At 38.9% G+C, this 20388-nt stretch overlaps 1 protein-coding gene across 3 annotated transcripts in view; it reads right to left on the bottom strand.

Moving 5' to 3' along the window:
* Positions 1 to 19250, bottom strand: part of RORB (RAR related orphan receptor B) — a 195919-nt gene extending 176669 nt beyond the window's left edge. For 2 of the 3 annotated variants that reach the window (XM_060300842.1, XM_060300841.1), the window contains exon 1: positions 18611 to 19250. In XM_060300842.1, coding sequence (XP_060156825.1) covers positions 18611 to 18617 — 7 coding nt within the window. In that variant the 5' untranslated portion in view covers positions 18618 to 19250. The remainder of the gene's footprint in view (positions 1 to 18610) is intronic. The other variant, XM_030876997.2, reaches the window with a different exon arrangement.
* Between the last annotated feature and the right edge of the window lie 1138 nt (positions 19251 to 20388).

Genomic DNA, 20388 nt, shown 5'->3' on the forward strand with positions numbered 1-20388 from the left:
ATAATAATAAACCACTCAATGAGGACTAAATACCAAGGCACTATGTTAAGTACTTTATAATGTTAACTTATGTAATTCAACCCTTACAATAACCCCAAGAGGTAGGTATTCATCTTCATTTTACAAAATAATGTGAGGCTCAGAGAAGTTAAGTAACTTGCCCAAGGCCACACAGTAAGTAGTAGAGGTTGGACTGGAACCTGATTGTCCCACTTTAATGCCTGGGATTGTAAATTGCACCCTGTGAGGTCAAGGACCTAAGGCAGCATCTGACACATAGTGAGAGTAGAGTAAATGTTAGTTTCTTCTCTTACACTGTTTCATTTGGGGTGGTAGACACACACAATTTGTGCCTTACAATTCTATCCCCAAGCTTTAGTCTACTCTGTCCTTATACCAGAAAAGCTTCTTGTGATTCCTTACTGATAAAATTCTATGCAATTAGAAGGTTCTGTTCAGTGACTTCCCATAAAGTTCATCCTAATCACTGTAACACTGACCTCACTTCTGAACTCATCTGGCTTTCACCTGTTACAGGGGTCCTTTGGCAATGCCATACTGTTGTATTCTTAGTTAACAACTCACATCTGCCCTTTTGAAACCTCAGGGGTTCACTTCTCAAGAAAAGAGACAGCATTTTGCAATGGTTAAGAACACAGGCTCAGGAGGTAGCCCGCTTGGGTCTGAATCTCAGTTTTGCCATTTACTAGATGTGTGACTTGGGCAAATACTTAGCCTTTCTATAGCTCAGTTTCCTCATCTATCAAAAGAACCAAATAATAAACACTATTTTATTATAAAGTTGCTGTGAGGATTAACTAAGTTAATATTTGTTAGGAATTAGACAGTAACATGACACATAATAAGTGCTACATAGTATTTATTTTTTAAATAAATACACTTTCTTCATTGGATTGCCTCCAACAATTACATAATTCTCAGAATATACTAGATATGCAAAATATTGGTTTGTCATTTAGTTAATTGGTCATTTTTTGAGTTACCTTTCCTCATCCATAATTAATTTGAAGTTTCAATTACCTGTTATTCATGGATAAAGTATTGAGTTTGGAGTTGGGGATTCAAAGATGCCTGACATCAAAGGGTTAAAATATAGAGAAAATAAATATATAAGGTGTTATACTTAAATATTAATTGATGATTCAATTTGGCAATGTGTATAAATAATGTACTACAGACTCATTCTATTAAAATGTGGCCAAGCTGCCTGGTACTGCATTGTATTTCAGCATATTTTTAATATACTATTATCTCCTTAAGGCTTGAATACTTTCACTCATTTAATCAACATTTATTGGATGTCAGATTTTGTGCTGGGTGATGGGAATACTAAGTTCAATAAGACATGGATCCTGTCCTCAGGGACTTGAGTCCAGAGTTGGGGTCAGTAAAACAACTGTCCACGAAAATCTAGCCCACCATCTGTTTTTGTAAATAAAGTTTCATTGGAACACAGCCATGATCATCCATTTATATACTGACTATGGCTGCTTTTGTGCCTCAATGTCAAAGATGAATAGTTGTGACAGAGATTGTGTGGGCCACAAAGTCTAAAATATTTACTATCTGGGGCTTTAAAGAAAAACTTTTCAGACCCCTGGTCTAGTAGAATGCACTGAAGTACCTCTTTTTTGAGTAGGGTATTCTTTCTATGTCATGGTCGTTGATTTTGAGGTTAGTGGTCATCCAGAACTTCTACAGAAAACTGGCACTTCAGAAACTTGGGTGGAATAAATAGTTGGTTACTGTCCAAAGACTCTCAGATATGATTGTGCCTAGATATTTAAGAAAAAGTTAATGGAGAACAGGTTATTGTTCTTGGTTCGTCTTAGAGTTTGAAATAGTTGTTGCCTAGGTACTCAGTCTAATGAAGTTCCTAAGCAATTATGATACCAGGTTAATATGGACCTGAAAAAAAGCATGGCAGAGCACCATAGACTAGGAATCATAGGGTCTGGAGCATTCCCCTTCACCCTAGAATTACTATAAAAGTAGACTATATAGTATATACTATATCACTGCAAGGGATGCAATTTCTGAGTCGTTTTAGATTTTATATTTTAAAATGAAATGATGAATTGCTCTTTAAATATATTAATGGAATCTAATAAATCTCAAAATGTTTTGATATCTGTATCATACATTTGAAAAGAAAATCATAAATAAGCTCTTCCTAGAAATTTTTCAATACATATTTTTCTTCTTAAATTCACACTTTCATTTCACTCTCCCCACAGAATTTTATTCTAATGTCAAAATTTTCATATTTGAAAGTGTTTTATTAATCACCTGGTAATACTCCTCTGTAACAACAACAACAACAACAACAAAAAATATATATATATATATTTAAATTTCACATTTTTCCTCTATGAACACAAGTTCTGAGTTTTAACTTTCCTTCTGGATTGATTTATTGTTATCATTGTTGCTAAATCACAGTCAATAAAAATTACACAATTATATTACAAATTTTATATTTACTAAACATAAAATTAAATATTTAAAGGAAATTCATCTCTTAATAAGCCAGATGAGGCTTTTTTTCCCTTCCAATTATTTCTGGTAACTATGCTTGTCTATTATTTACTACTAGAATGTAATGGGGTTTAGAATCACTTCTATTCCTATTTTTGTTTCTAGAAATATGTGTTGAAAACGTATTCACATAAATATGTAGGTGGAAGTGGAAAAAATGTTGCCAAAGCAGTTTAATCACTTCTTTAAACTCCTGAAATCTATGCCTCAAATCACATAGCATTCTATCATCAAAAACTATCTTTAATGATCTATAACTGACAATTTAGTTAAGTCTTCCTTCAATTTTGTTGGAAGCAAAGAAGTAGAAACTACCTGACTTGTAAAAGGATGTTTTGCCCTTTCATTAGAATTATTCATTTTCTCAGCATCAAAATCAAACTTTCAAATTGTTCCTTTGTTGTAGTGCAATGCAAGTTTTGCCATCTTGGGAACCATGCACATAATACAATTTGAAATGGGTGAGAGCTCAGTCTTTCTTTTGTGGAATGGAAGTGAGATCACTGTGAAAGCAGAGGAGGAAAAGAGGAGCCAGCTTTCTCAGAGGATACAGTAGGAAAACTGAGGATCTGTACAGTGATTCCATTTAGAAAGCCTTCATGTGTTTCTCAATCTTAGCTCTATGGACATTTTGGCAGAATAATTCTTTGTTTTGGGGAGCTGTCCAGTACATTGTAGAATGTTTAGCAGCGTTCCTGACCTTTACCTACTGGAGGCCAGTAGCACCTCTTCAATTGTGACAATGAAAAATGGCCAAATATCTCCTGGGGGCAAAATTTTCACCTGTTTTGAACCACTGACCCAGGGGGATGAGTACACATGAAAGAAGACTACCTTAGCAGGGAATATCATACTTGAATTCTGCCTTACAAGTACCAATGAGTTCCTAACGGTCTTAAAGGCAAATGGAGATTCTTCATCTATCTCAGAACATAGGAATATTTTAAAAATCTTCCCACAGCCCCACCAGTAGGTATGAATTCATCCTCCAGCGCTTATATTTTGAGACTTGAGTATATCTGTGTTGGTGTTCTTTAACATCTCTAGGGATTACAAAGCTCACCAGTGTTGTCAGGAGATATATATGGGTTAGTTTAATGAAGGTAAAATGAAGGCAAGTTGATTAATTTTTCAATATGAGTATCCTGATCTTTCCTTCAACATTTAAAGTAATATATTTCTCACATTAATATGAGCCTTCAGAGACAAAAAAAGCAATGTTATACTATTCTTTATAAGAATTTGATAAGGCAGAACCCTTTGTTTCCCAATGATGGAGAAAGGTTTTTAACTGCATATTATTATTATTATTTCCAGTACTTATTGTAAACTACAGCATATGGCTTTCAAGAAGACCAGACTCTAAGCTCTTTAGATGAAGGGACTGAATTCTAATCACCCTCGTATCTTCAACACTTAGGAGAGTGCCTGGTGCATAATAGGCCCTTGATAAATGTCTGGTGATGAATGAGTGAATAGTTGTACAAGTATTAAATAAGTTAATTTTCTCAGTGAGCCATTAAACTTTCAACCTTAACCCTATTATCATACGAGCTGACCTCAGGCAAATGCATGAGCTAAAATACAATGAGTCGTAGATAAAGGACAGCCTTACTGCTATGCCAGAGTAATTGAGCATTCACTGTGACACTTATCTACAGAGAATGTGTGGAAGTTTTTGAAAGTCCAGAAAAAGCAATAAGAAAATAATTACCTGATAACTTAATATCTAAAGGTAACTTTTGACATTTTTATACATTTGCTTTAATTTCTTTTTTATGCATTTTATATGATTTGGATCATATAGTATATGCAATTTTGCATTTTAACTTTTTATTTGTATTTAGGTTCAGTGATGTCAGGGATGATGTCTTTCTTGCTCACCATTTTATCCCTAGAACCTAAAATACATTGTCGAATACATACAAACATTTAATACTAGTGAAGTATATTAAACACGGTGACTACATACTAGTATAAGAATGAGTACATACTAAATGAAAGTGTGCTGGTAAAGAGCATTACAACAGAAGTTTCCCTATATTGTTGAAAATATCATAATGAGGCTATAACAAATCTTTAGGTACAAGACTTTAGGAATAAATTATTTTGACACTTTATTTCCTTTGGGAAAATTCCCAGAAAGTGAATTACTGGGCCAAAGAGTATGATCATTTTAAGGGTTTAGGCTCAATGACTGTACCAATATAAACACACACTACACAATATGAGGGTGTCCAATTCATCACACCCTCTACAATTTGACAGGTGAAGATGCCACTAATATTGTTTTAATTCTTTAATAAGTGAAGTTGAGCTCTTTCTTTCCAATTGTTTGTTAGCCATTTATATTTCTTCTTTTTATAAAACAATTGTTTATGTTTTGTGGGCTGTTTTTAAGGTGTTGAAACTGCATTTTTAAACTGTTAAAAAAGCACTCTGTTTGGGGGTTTTCTTTGGCTTAGCTACCAGGGCACATTCTTATTTATAATATTTATAATGTCCTGCATTATCTCACAAGATGCTTTGTGCATCACCCAGACGGTGTCTACAGAAGCTCGCTGAGAACTATAGAGCACTCAACACAGGCAAGACAGTATTATAAATTTTACCTGTGATTACATTTGTAAAGAGATGAGACTGCATCTGTCAGCTCCTCCCAGGTTTACAGAATTCCCTTTAAAAATGTTTTCAGAATATTCCTTAAGAGCAGTTACAGTGCAAAGACTGACAGAACTAACGAGTATAAAGAAATAGTCCACTATTTCTAAAAGAGCAAGCACAGAAAGTATTTTACATGAGGTAAAAAAAAGAGAATCACTTGAGATAAGTCTACAGTTTTTTCCAGTGTGATGTTATCAAACATACTAGATACTAGATGCAAGATGAAGACAACCCAGCGCAGACTCTGATGCAGTCCATTTTCTTTCTAATAGTATCTGTGGCCAAATTTAGTCGAGTTGTGGGAATCAGGACCATTATATAATAAGATCAATTTGAGTCCCGGAGAATAAACGGCAGGGTAGGGTTGGTGTTTCAAGCTATGTTTGTACAGCACAGCTTACACAAAAGAGGTCTGAAAAATCAGTAACAGTGGACTAATAAATATGCTTTTAAATAAATGTGAATGAGCTTAATGTGAAAGCATAAAAATTAATCATATAAATGATAGCTCAATGTAAGGGATACTATGTTTCAGCCAAAATGCAAAACACATTAAATTGCAATATTGTTGCAGAGGAGCAGAACTCTACATTTATTCAGAATGAATGTCAAATTTAATTCTTTTTTTTTCTTTATATTGCTGGGCACAATTACACATGGCACTCTCTTAATGTTGTCAAGGTTTTTTCCTTAAGAAAATATTTTATGCTTGTACAAGACAGAGTTGGATAGGATAACAGGGCTTTGATATAAATGGTGTGCTGCTGAGACTTTCAATTCCAGCCAATCAATCAGACAAAATTAATTAAACTCAGATAAATGGTGGTATGCTTGGCTATTCAACCCATTACTGTGTTTGAAATGCTTATGGCCAAAGATAGATAACCCTCCTCTTTTTTTTTTTTTTTTTTTTTGCGGTATGCGGGCCTCTCACTGTTGTGGCCTCTCCCGTTGCGGAGCACAGGCTCCAGACGCGCAGGCTCAGCGGCCATGGCTCACGGGCCCAGCCGCTCCGGGGCATGTGGGATCCTCCAGGACCGGGGCACGAACCTGTGTCCCCTGCATCGGCTGGCGGACTCTCAACCACTGCGCCACCAGGGAAGCCCAATAACCCTCCTCTTAACAAACATAAAAACCAGAGGAGAGAATTGACAAGCTGAGGGACAAATGAGTGAATTAACAAACTATTAGGCAAGCGCATGTTGATTATTGAATAAAGAGGAATTTCATATTTAGACATAAACAGTCTTTAGAGCTACCCATAAAGTTGTTTCTTTCCTTAAATTAGAGGCAGCTAGGTTAGGATCTTAGTGGAGGAAACATCTATAAATATGTAATTTCACTAAAAATATGAAATCTCTGTCAATTTATGAAATTTAAATTTCATAAATTTAAATTTATGAAATTAAATTTCAGAATCTTCAAGGCAGTAATTATGTTCACAAAAATTTTTACTATATATACTTTGACTTTGCTATTATTTTTACTGGACAGTTTCCATTCAGAATCTGTAGATGTTTCCATAATACTTATTTTAATTTTTCCTGAGATTGGTAAATGTCATGAGCATTATTTTAGGAGTGAAAACTGTGGAGAACTATGGCTTGTCCAAGAGGATCCTGTGATTGGATGAAATATATAGTTTTACTATATTAATATGTATTCTTTATACGGCCAAAACACTCATGAGAGTTTGGGTACCAAGTTTTATCTTGAGGGCCAATAGTGGTCAAATGGTAGTACAAGTTGCATCTGGACTTAGCAAGTATTAATGCCATAATTGATGAGTGATGTCTGCTGTGGGTACAGGGATGGTAAAAAAATAGTACAGCACAGCCTAAGAGAGAAAGCACAGAGTAATGAAAATAGAACTGGACTCAGAGTCAAAAGCCCTTGATTGAAGTCAAACTCTGGTCTCAACTTCTTTTAACAAATAATTATGGACAAATCATATACTTTCACATTTAGAAAAAGGGGTATAATCAACACTGGACATTTCAGAAATTCAAATGAAACAAAGATTATCTAAGGAATTCTTTAGGAATTTTATAAGAAAACCATTTTTGTTGTGCCTGAGACTGTTATCTTAGAGGGCATCGCTTCTTATACATTGTAAGTACTCAATAATCAGGATTTGTTGAATCATATTTAAACCGGATCCACTATTGGGAGTGTCACCAAAACTCTGTCATATTTTCTTTTACTTTTTGGTCATTGTATTATGATAAAAGAAAGTCTATCTCTGACTCTAAATCAACACTCATGTCAACCATGTTAGGTAGGTAACCTTTCAGAAATCATTAATGAAATTTCGGTGGAAAAAATTTCAGAATTAATTTATTTCAATACAAAATAACACTTTCTAAAACCAATCAAATAAACTTTAATTTATTGTGACACGGGTGGCAACCAGAAATGACTTTTAGTGATATTAGTTAACAGAACAAAATAAAACAAAAACACAATTGGAAGGGTATTAAGGCTACCTTATTAGCATTCTTATTATTGATATTTCTGAGCTGACTTTGGAAAGATACTCCAAAAGCCCTGTTCCTTTGGTACTTAGCTTTTTTTTTTTTTCAGATAACAGGAATGAAAATATACATGCAAGGGTGAAAGTGCTTAGGATTGCCTTTTAAAAGTAGTCAGGATTTAAAAGAAAAAAACCAGAATATTGGGCCATTTGTTTTAAATTTAATTTTAGAGCAAACTGATGAATAGTATAGGACCCTAAAAATTTCTAAATGAATTTATCCAAAATATTAAAACAATTATTATCAAGAAGCACTGCACCTTAATGATACGATGTATTTTTCCTGAACAAATGTTCCTCTTTTCAAATCAGACTGTGTGGCATTTGCTCATATTCAACAACTGTGGAAATTTGGAACAAGGTTTCTTCTTAAAAAGAAAAAAAAGTCTAATCCCTTTGCTACGTGTCAGGAACAACTTATGTACAAGTTAACAGGAAATGCTGTATGTAATAATTTTATTATTTGACCCGACAATGATAAGGATAGCCAATTACTCATTAGAAACTGAACATGCCTGAGTTCTTTAAGCTTGCACATTACTGTTTGATTCTGGAATCTAGCAGCCAGCAGCTGCTGGATGGTAAACTATGACTGGAGTGTTCATTCTGGCTCAGGCTCTATAATGAAACTTTTACTTGGGCAACTTGGAATATGGGTTTTTATGCTAATCCAGTGTTACGGAACCCATATGAAGCACTTGTGCGATCCATTCCTTGGACACGTGAAATTAAACATATTTTAAATGTGGTTTGATAAATAGTTTCAATTATTTTCATTTCACTATTCAGGCAAATAAAAGTAGTGCTACTGTTTGAATTTCATATCCTCAGAATCAATTATAGGCAAGAACACATTCTGATCCTATTTAACAAGACAGTCTTTAAAGAGCCTTTTTAAGGGAAAGATCAAATAGTGGTTTAGTGTTTACTTAATAAAAATATTTCCATAAAACCCAGAGTAAAAAAATCTAGATTCATATTACATATGGCATTCAAGTAAACCACTGTTCTCCAAAGGTTCAATCTATATTTACCACCAAGAAAAGCGCACTGGCCCAGGCATAACATGAAGTGGGTATATGTGTCCATTGTCATATAACATACGATGCCAGAGATGAGCCCCAGAGAAACCACAATAAGAAGTGAGGGAGGCAGATATAAGCTAAAATGTTCTTGGTTTTCAGAGTTCTCTAAAGGCTGCTTTTCCTTGATGTTGATTTTTGTGTTTTAACTAACTGCAGTTTCTGACCAATCTGATCATATCACTGTCCTTTTACACAACTGTCCTTTTATTACCACCTAAACTTACAGAAATTTGTTTTTAAGCACAGATAAATGGTGTGACCCATCACATGACAGGCCAGATTTTATTCCAGAGTTAGGAATGGAATCACAGATTGTAATATCATTTCAATGCCATTTTTCAGAAAAATAACTCCCATTTCATACTTCTACTTGATACTAATCTTAGTTTTGTTTTTCTTTTGTTCTGTATTATATTCACCTTTTGAAATAGAAAGCACTGTCAACAAGTATACTTTTCAGTTTAACCTGATAAACTAACTAGGTCTGAAGCTGAGTACTGTATTGTGATGTCTAAATATAACGGTACAGATAAATTAAAATATTTTAAATATATTAAAAAAAAAGAAGCGAGGGAGGGAGTGTCCAGAAAACCATTTGCCTTATTTAATAACTGTTCAGTCAAAGCTCCTAAAAGTTAGAGGGGCCATTCTGTGCCCTCTCTTCCAACCTTTCACCTTTTTGGAAAAGCCTCAAAAAATGGGGTCAGTCAGCCACTTCTTGAATTCTTCCAGTTCCATGAAGTAAATAGATTAAGTACAGTAGCCATTATGTTATCAGGATATGTTGCAACAACAAAAAAGTACCATTCCTTAGTCTAATAAATTCCAATTGATAATCTGCACTTTAAAAAATGTATCTATTTTTCAAGACTGAAAACGTATGACTATGTGGTCTTGCTCACTGTATAGAAATTTGAAGATGAGGTTTATGCTAATGCGGAGGGTTATGATCAAGAGTGGCAATTTGGCTGCCTGGAAGTCTCAAATGGTGACATTCACCTTTGTGAATTCTCCCCAGTCTAGGGTCCGGTTTTCAGTTTTGTAGGCTCAGAAACTTGATCTCACCAGTGTTTCAGAGTAGATTAGACCTTAGTACGAGGATTCAAGTTAACTAAGCTCACAAGAGCTAATGTATAAGACCAGAAAGTCAAATTATCACTTCAAAATGAAGAGCCTACTTGTGAATTGCAGTAGATACTTTTTTTAAGCTTAATCAGCGATTTACCTATAGATAGATAGTGCTAGGACGGACATGGCCAATAGTCGTTTCTCACACTCACATTTCTGTTACTGCCTAGGAGTCCAGGATTTCTCCATCTTTAAATATGCTTAAGGGAGAGAATAACTCAAAAGTCAGCAAGACTATTATCTGTTGATTTTATAGTTTAATTTTCAGAGTTCAATCTTACATCCAAGTTCTTGAAATGGAAAAGTTTGAGGAATATCACTATTGCCCTCAGATACTGCCGACATGCCCTATTACTTCAATGGATTTTATTCTTCCTGATATCTAGTAATCTAAGATACTCTCTAGAGTAGATATCACTATTTTCAGGTAATGCCTTAAATGTTAAAGAAAATGAAGCTCAATATATATCAGCCATGTCCTTATTCCTTATTTTACAAAGATAAGAATTTCTCTTATAAAAACAAATGTATAAGAACATTGTATTTTTTTCCTAGTGATTCTTTTTTTGCAAGTTACATTCTTCCCCACTCTGATATTTGTCTAATTCTGTACATTTTCTTTTTGTAATTTAAGAATTACTTTAGAGTTTTCTTTTTTAAATTGTCACTTGTTATTATTTTACTAGTAAGAGTTTTATTTGGGAACAATACTACTAGTTATTCTACATCAGGATATGATCTTTTTGGAACAGTTCTACTTCCATAAACTAAATTTCACCTAGCACCTACTATAAAAGGCAAGTGTGAAATACAAGAAACAATAATTTAATAAACCTCATTTATGATGAATAAATTAACCAAAAGACAGATTTCTATGCATCCTTAGAGGCCCATCTCAAACATCACTTCCCCTGTGAGAGTTACTCTGATGTTCTGATAGCATCCCTACTGTATTCTGTTCTGCTCTCACTTTGATCATAGCTTTGACCTCACCAGTTGTCTAATGTTTTATCAACTTGGGCATCCTTAGGGCTCAGTTTTGCGCCTCACTTTGACTAGATGCTCAATAAATCATGGATAAATGAATGTGAGTCATATACATTTCTATTAGTATATACGTGGCTGCAGAAGATGAAATCTTTGTGTCTGTCCCTTTTAAAATTAAAACTGAAAATTGAAATATTCAGGAAGATGGTCTTGTTCCCATTCTTGAGAGGATATCTTAATTTGGACTCCTAGAAATGAGATGATCAATGAGGTTGACAAAGTTTTCAGAACAGGGGAGAATCAAGCTTGGCTGGTTCCAAATAGGGAGAGAAATTTGTATTTAAAAATGATATTTAAAAAAACCAGTCAGAAGATTAAAATAAAATAATATTCTACTTTTTATTGCAGCCAGTAATACTCATTTATTCCATGCTAAGTAATGATTAAAAATGCCAAGGCCTTTTAAAAAAGCTTTTGCTGTTTCTTTTTTAAAGGATAACTTGGTGCCCAAATTCAGCGAGGACCTTTTGTACTTCTAATTCAATATTAAAATACTGTATATCTGCTATTGACCCATGATTACAATATAATCCTAATAAAATGCAGGTAATGGTGTAAGAGTCTTTAAAGAAGGACGGTTTATTGGACAGTCATATGAAAATTTTTAAAAATATAATTTAAAATTGACTTGTCACAACATTCACTGGGAAAAAAGCTTTACTATGAAATAAAAATCTGTGTAAGTTTTCTTTAAGCATTCCAAATCTTTCATATGTCCCACGGTACCAGGATATTGGGTTTACATGAGTACAAAGCAATAAGCAGGCTAGTAACAAAAAACATGATTCGGTAATCAACCAGATTATTTGTCCCCTCCTCTGTCTTTTTTTTTTTTTTTTTTGCTGATGTCTGTAATTCCTCTGAATTTGAGAAATATAACCCAGGGCCACATGATATGAAAACTAATCACACACAAAAAATGACACCAATAAATACCCTTTTTAGTTAAGTCATTTACAAAGTCAGCATACCCACCCAGTTAATAAAATTTCACATGCAGAGGTGAACACGCTTAAGTCAAAGCAAATTACCTATGTTCTTTTATAAGAACAGGTTTTTGAACGAGTTTTTAGGTTCATGTTTTGGCAAAGGTAACATGTTTATTTTGACCTCTGTAGGAACATGCCTAAAGCCAAGAACATCCCAATTGAATTTAAAACAAAGTTTACCATAACGTTGTAATAATTATCATAAAGTAAATTCTATTTCTAATAGTTATAAAATAAGGACTAACCAAGAAAAATGCATATTACATTTAGTAGAAAACACTATATCTTTAAAGAGTTATTTTTAAATGTTTTAAATGCTTGCTATGCAAGGTATTACACAATGTAGATAAAATATACTTTGAATATTATTTTTAACTCCCCAGATAACCATTAATGAAATCGCACTTATTATTTGTTGCAGACAACAAATCTAGAACTTGAAATATTGATGGCCACATAGATATATATTAAAGGTGAACAGAGGAAGCCAAAATTCTAAGTGCCTTGCAATGCATAATAATTTTGTTTGTGATGCTACGATCTCAATATTTCCTTTCATAAGAACCCACTCCCCACTGCCATTAGTTAACCACATGGTTATTATATTTAGCTTGATTCTCTATAAATGCCGTTATAACACCTGTGGTTTCCCTCATTAAGAACTGAAATGGATGGGGTCAGGGGTTGAAAGGGCAGCATATGCGCTATGAAAGAACTAGTTAACATAGCCTATTATACTGGCGCACTGGTAAATCTCATTTCTATTCATCAGATGATTAGTTCAATCAATATTTATTCCTCTATGCTCCCTTTGTCTTTTGCTACAAAGGAGACATCCTTCAGATTCATGGCATAAGCCTTGTTATCTATGAATTTGTTGCCTAATTTGAGAGGGAATATTTTATTTACTTGGCAGTCCTAAATTCTTTGATTCCTTTTCCCTCTAATTATCATTAGGTAGTATAATGGAGTTTTGTGTAGATTATTTATAAATATTAAGAGTTTTTTTTTTGTTTGTTTTGTTTTATTTTGTTTTAATGTGACTAAAGTACCACATGTATTCATTTCTTCTTTTTGAAGGCTCTGGAAAGTTGCTTCTGTTTCTCTATATATGTTTGAATTTGGAAGTGTGGATTGTGAAAGCAAAGATAAGAATGATTTTCTCTCTCAAATATTCATTCTTCTTCTCTGAGTGGGTGGTTATAGGCACATACATATACATATTGTGTATCAGTGTGTATCAACAGACGCCTCCAAAGACTGCTATTATCTGCTAGGAATTCTGTTAAGTCACAGATTCTAGTCAAAGTAAGATAAATATTTGCACGAAGCTGTAATTGGAAGATGATTACAAAGTCACAGAAATAATACTTTATGTGTAGAGTGCTCATTTTATCAAACGTCATTATGCATTACATTACAAAAGATTTATTTCATTTGTCTACTTAATTTCTGTTCTTTATGTAAGAACGGTTGGAATAGTAAAACTATATCTAGAATTTTAAAAACCTTAATTATTAAGCAAAATTTCCATTCCTAATATTTACTTTTCTGTATATTTTAACATCACAATAAAATACTTTGTTAATGTCAATTACATAAAATTAATGGCAATATAATTTAAAGCCTGTTTTTGTCTTTGTGGAAGAGACACAGAAATGATTTAGTCTTAAGAAATTCTCATCATAATACTAGAATGATAAAAATATATATAATTTAAGTCATCTCAATCACTAATAAATTTGCACTAATAATGTATGTGTTCATAATTTTTGATATGTTTTAATCGGGCTAAAATTTGATGGTTTTAACTTTGGCATTAATTTTCCTATATCTTCATATACCTGTAAGGCTTAGATTTCTCCAAGGTACAGTGGCACTGATGTTACTGTTCACAATTTAAAACCTCACTTTATTTACAAATTCGCAGAACACCAGCAGACCCTCATATAAAGAATTTTAAAATTTAATAATTTACTAGAATATTTTTAACTCTGTATTAATTGAATGCTATAATATGTACTTTAAATAAGAGGTATGTTATTCATAGCAGTGAAAAAATCTAGTTAGTGCCTTGTGATTCACACTTTTATTTCTTAACACTATTGTATCAAAAAGTATAAAAACTACATAAAGCTGAAAAAAAGTTTTACTTGTCCTTTTATCTAGGAAAACTGCCTGTATTGAATCATTTAAAAATCCTAGTGACAAGTCTGCATATGCTACTTTTAGGGGGGAAAAAAAAAGTAGGAATTGTTACACAGCTGGAATGCCATGTTCATGAAGACCAACCCTGAAACTTAATATTTTCTTCATGCTGGAAAATTTTTGCTGCTGTAAAATTATGTTTCATGAGTATGAAACATGTAAATTTAAAATACAGTGTATTTGTATTGCATACACACATGAATAGTTGCTTTTATGGTTGTAAATAGTTTAGTGTCTAACAAATTGTTACCAAATTAACTAAATGTGGACATTTCTTTTGATTGAATATAAAATAAATGTGTTAGTTATGTTAAAGTTAAACTTCACATAAACCCCTTTAATAATGATGCAAGAAATCCTTTAAGATTTTTCTAAACAGTACAGCAAATTATACTGCTGTTGATGGAAAATCCAGGACTTGTGAGTTTTAAATGAACGCTACAAAGGAGTTTTAATCTTGTATCCCCCATGTTTATGAAGCCTGCTGCTCAAAGTTCTCCCTTTCTATTTCCATCCTGGTTTCCCAATTCCTGATGATCTGAAAATATAGAAAAGTTAAAAGCCTTAATGGTACTAATATGTATACCGGAAGTCCAGGATGTCACGCCCTTCTGTGTTAAAATACTTGTTACAAATTCACTCAGGATGTTGAGGGTGGGGGAGGAGAGAGTCCCAAGATGTAACCACCTAAGAAAAACAATTTTCTGGCTATATATTTTTTCAACAATACTTGAAATATAGCTTTAGGATTTTTCTTTGAACTGTTTGAATGTTTACTCTTCTTGGATTATAAAGACAGCTTACTGATAATTACTTAATGAACAATTACTAATGACTACTGACAGAGAGGTCCTTCCACCAATGTTTTTTAGTTGTGGGAGGTGGAATGTTGGTTAGAAATATTTAATTGGAATTTTTGGAAGAAATTAAGATCGAGAACAGGTTCAGGAAATTTAAAGGCCTGGCCGTCAGGACGTTCAGAGCCCCAGACTTCCCAAGGTTTGCCATACCTCTGAGAGCAAGCCGCTTCTTTTCTAAAGTTAGCAGTTCATAAAAATTAACTACCTGAAAATAATAGATGAAAACCGGACTTTAGAAAAGCCAAGCCCCATCCTTGTTTACAGCAAGGATAAAACCAGATTTCTAATCCGCCGGAGCCACAATCACCTATTGATTGCGACGACATCTGTGCCCCTGTTTTTGGAAGCAGGGTTTTCTGCGGAGGCAGGGTGAAAAATCCGACCATTTCGGTGCTCCTGTGTAATAAACAGCTAGCAGGCTTCCCAGGAAGGAGTCATGAAATCCACACCTCGGCTCACTTGTTTCTCACCTATGGACGGACCCAATTAAAAGTCCTCCCTTCCGCATTCATAAGTTATCCTTTTCAATAATGCAATCTACGAAGTAGCATCTCTAGACCTCATGTGGTAGGTACTCTGTAGCAGACAAAGGGTGAAAGGCTTTGTGCGCCACCAAATACACCCTTCTCCGCCCCAGGCCAGCCCCGACTAAGCCGTAGCGCTGGGGACCGACTCAGTGCAGCCGTGGGGTAGGACAATGACCTAAGGATCAGAGCCTCTTAACCCCTTTCTCACCCCAGAGCTTCCCTCGGGATAAAGTCTCTTAACTATCCTAGACCTGGCGGGGGCGGGGTGGAGGCCGGCGGTCGGGGGTGGGTTTACTGTGTTGGTCCCCAGGGCGACCACTCGATCCTGGACCAACTTTGCATTGTGCCAAGTGCCCTGACCCAGTAGAGTTGCCAAATGCAAACCGTGGAGCCGAGGCTGAATAACAGACTGGGACCACCCGGGGATGGGGGACGTGTTTGTGTGCGCGCGCGTGTGTGCGTGCGCGCGTGTGTGGTGTAGGGGGAAAGGGAGTGGGCGCACTGTAAAGCTGAGTTCAAAAACTGCCCCCTCCCCCGATATAGACTGCTTAGTAGCCCAGGCACAAGAGAAAGTTGATTCGTTTCCGCTCTCACTTCTCAAGTTCACACTCAAGTTCAACCCCTGACTCTCATAAGACGTCTGAGTAGCCTGGACCTTTTCTCCATCCTTATACAATCACCTCTGATGACGCGGAAGGGCACGGTCTGTAGGAAACGCGCAGAGATGGCAGAGGAGGGACAGTAAAGGGTCAAGAACGGAGAGCCCAGGAGGTAGAGAGGACTCCACCACCTTTTAAGGTTGATTTTTCTCCAGAGCGTTCCCTCGGGCCCCCTGAGAGCTGTCTTAAGTTAGAACCCTCTGGGGCTGCGGGGTGAGTTGTGGGGGGGGGGGGGGAGAGTAAGCTTCCACTTCTTTCTCAAGGTAAGAGGCAGCACCCGGCGTCAAGCTTCTCGAGTCCCCGAAGTGGGCGCCTTGGCGAATCTGGACTGTCGCTGGCAAACTGCTCCTTCAGGAGCAGTGCGATCAAGCTACAACCCACTCTTGTCCCACACTTCTCTGTTTTCTACAGTTTAAGGGGAGAGTGAGTGGCTTTTGGCCCCAGGCCCTACTGCCGGGTTGGAACTGACGTGGCGCATGGTTTCAGACCTTCAGAATATAAGAACTCAGCCACGGGAGGAATATTGATTGGAAAGGGAGAAGTAGGGGTTGGACGAACTGGTTATCCCAGAGAGGAGCAGGGGAAACTGAAAGGAGAGAGGATGGTAGTGAGACGGGACAGAAAAACAAAAACAAAGACTAGGGCGTCCTTAACTTAAAGGTTCTGCACTCTCCAATTACCCAAGTATAGTTTCCTGAAAGAATTTGGGCAGTGGAGCATGTGACCAATCCCCCAACCGGGACACTAAACTGGAACCAGCTCGCACGCACGGGGCCCCCACTACCAGTATGCGGGTCAATCAAGACCATTTCACCAGGACGTCTCTGTCCCTTAGCTTCAGCTACCTCCCTCCCACCCACCTCCATGGATGGCCTCTCTGTTCCTCTTTCTCCTTCCCTTTCTTGCCACGTCCCAGCGCCTAGCTGGCTAACCCAGTCTCTGCTCTAGCGTCCAGGCTCGGGATTCACTTCGAGCGGAGCAGGGGGAACATGCCCGATACCGCATCCCGACGCTCCTCAAGAGGTACTGAGAATGTGGATGGGAGGTGAACACAGCCGAGTGGAAGGCGATGAGTGTTTGCAGCCCAACTCTCCCAAGTTCTTCTTGGCCAGTCCACCTGTCACGCGGGCTCGGGGATGTAGGAAGGTCCGGAGCTGGCCGTTTCCACCTTTCTGTTGCCAGGACCCAGAGGGACAGAGGAGGAGGAGAGGAGAGCCCCCGCCCCCGCCCCACCGCAAGAAACGCAGAATGGCTAGAAAGAAACACTGGGGAGTGTGGGGCGGCGGGTGCTCCGAGGCTCGCACTTATCCCCATGGCACGCGGGCACCCGGCCCGCTCTCCGAGAGAAGAGTGAAGTTGTGGCCAAGCAGACAGTGGAGGAAAGCGGCTCTGGGCACAGCGCGCAGGAAATGTGAAGGTCCTGGCACCGCAGGGGAGGAGACGGATCAAGTGATTCCCTAAAGCAGGCCAGGCCATCCGCCCGGGCAACCCAAAGTGCAGCCGGAACAAGTGTGTTGCCCCTGTCCCCGGCGCGTCACCCCACCGCCGCCAGTTAGCCCAGGGGACCTGCCACCGCAGTCGCCGCTGGGGGTCCTGACCCGAAGGTTCACCCAGCACCACCTCCCGCAGCGGCCCTTTGACAAAGGAGCCTTCCCCGCCGCGGGTAGCGCGGGCTTTTATCCTCTGGAACTTTCTCCGCACAACTTTTTCAGGGTGGCGCTCGTCCCTGGGCCGCGCGGGCTCGGGCACGCGGACCTGGCCAGGGCGCAGCTCCGGCGCGAGGGACGCGCGCAGGGGACGAACCCGGAATCTGTGTCTTGTCCCACGACACCGCCCCCTCTGCCTACCACTCCCACGAAGGGACACTGTCCGCTGACCTGGACGCTGGTGGGCCTCGTAACCTGAAGAGTGTGTGTACCCGCCTGGCCGCCTGCCCGTGAGCCCCGCGCGCCTAACCCCGGCCGGCGACCGCCGCGCGCCCTGCGCTTCTAGCGGCTTCTGCCCAGAGACATACTTCTCCCGGCTCTCCCTCCAACCGGCGTTCGCATCCGCACCCGAGAGTGACACCCCAAAATGGTACAGTACAACTCAAGGACTGGGAGGAAGCAACTAGCGTCGTCCCCCTCTCCAAAAAGCGCCCTCCCGTGTCCCTCCAGAACTCCTGAGAGGCATCAACACCTTCCCACAACTTTCTACGCCCAGGCCATTTGCAGCCCAACTGCGAACACGAACTCAGTAACTGCGCCCCGCCAACCTCTTTCCTCTTCGGCTGGGTGCGCTCCCCTCCCCCATCGCCCATCTGGCTGGAGTTGGCTGGACCGGGGAGACACGGTGCCTGCGGGCTCGCTTACCTCGCATGGTGTAGCCGCTCTCCCGCTCCGCGTAGTCATGAAGCTGCTCCCAGCCCGAACCCCGGAGAGCCCAAAAATCCCGCTCAGCACGAGTGAGGAAGGTAGTCGGCGAAGAGCTGCTCTGCCGAGAAAACCATCCCTTTAGGTGGACGCCGTGGCCGGAGGGTGACGTTTGCTGCCGCCGCTGCTATGTTAACAGTTTTGATGATGGTGGTGGTGACTGTTTTGATGGTTGTTTGGTTGTTTGTTTGTTTTCAGGAGGGGTGAAAAAAATGTGCTGGCTGGCTGGTGCCTGGGTTTTGTTTTGCTTTTGTTTTTCTTTCTCTCCAATGTACTTGCTTTTTAAAAATGCCACCGCCTCCGGCTCAGAAGGTTTCTTTTGTGATCACTTGGACTGAGGAGGAGGAGGAAGGGCAGCAGCAGGAGGAGGAGTTGGTGGTGGTTTTGTTAGTTACAAAGAAGAGGGAGAAGGAGCAGGGGGAAAAAAAGGAAACAGAAAGAAGAGGAAGAAAGGCGGTGTGGATGGCAGAGCATGTGCGTTTTCACATGACATCTGTGCCTGTTAGCGGATCCACAATGTGAATTTTCACTGTTCAGTTACAGGAAGGAAGGGAGCGAGAGAGAAAGAGAGAGGAGAGAGATGGAGAGAGAGAGCCGAGAAGAGGCTTATACGCGAGGGCGGGTTTGGCTGGGACTTCCAGGCCCCGCCTCCTGTCAGCGCCGCCGCCAATCAGCGCCTGGCAGTTCTTGGAGGGGCTGGGACCACGGGGGACAGGCTTGAAGGCGAAGGGCGGGGGATTAGGACACTGGAGCCGAAGGCGGCCGGGGCTGGAACTGGGCATTAGAGACTGTCCGAACTGGGCGGAGGAGGAGAGGGACCGATAGAGTCGGGCAGATCTGCAGGTGACATTCACTTCCCATTCCAGGAGGAGGGAGGGGGCACTGACGAGTCCTTGGAAGGGAGGGACGCGGGGCTCTCCGGGTCCCTGGTTGCTTCCCTCTCTCGCAAAACCTGCGGGCCCCGAATAGTTAGTTGTGAATTTATGTCAGCTCTCCGCAGAGTCCATTTTCGGAAAACTTCGCGTGGCTGGCGGGGCTTTCCCCGGGCGGGACGCTTCAGTTTTAGTGGCAGAATAATGCAAATCAACTTTCATCACTTTGAGCACAACTAAAATGCCGTCCCATGCAAGTAGCCGTCCTCTTCCTTTAAAACCATCTTTTAGATGCTTCCTGCCCCAGTCCTAAAAACAAAATAAACAAAACAATGAGATCTCTTTTGCTTTTTAAAATTATTTTACAAAGTTTTAATGCTTTCTTTTATCGAAGAAATTGATTTTATCAGCATTTGGAGTTGCTAATAAACTGGCATTGGGCCATACGACTCAGTGATAACAGTCCCAATGGCAGTGTGGCTACCTTAGTGATGCAAGGTAAAGGGCTGGCTGAGGCTACAAGGTATGATTGTGTGGTGCTATTGATGAAGTAAGTTTCAGGGCTTTAGCGGGGAGGAACTGTTTATTCTAGTTGCTACTAGAAGACATTTGTCTATTTAGAGGGGTCTGGCAATTAAACGTAGGTAGTTATTGTATTCCTGAGGTGAAAACTGTCATCTATGACCGTTTATTTGTATTGTGGTAAAAATCTAATGCATATATCAAAACTGTTCCTTTTCAAGTCTCCTCCTCTCATTGGACATACTACATAGATGATCACATTTACTTCCCATAGGGAACTTTGTAAATACTTTAACTGGTCACCCTAACAGACAGAGAGGTGAA

Source organism: Globicephala melas, chromosome 6, assembly GCF_963455315.2.
Source record: "Globicephala melas chromosome 6, mGloMel1.2, whole genome shotgun sequence".
NCBI lineage: Eukaryota > Metazoa > Chordata > Mammalia > Artiodactyla > Delphinidae > Globicephala > Globicephala melas.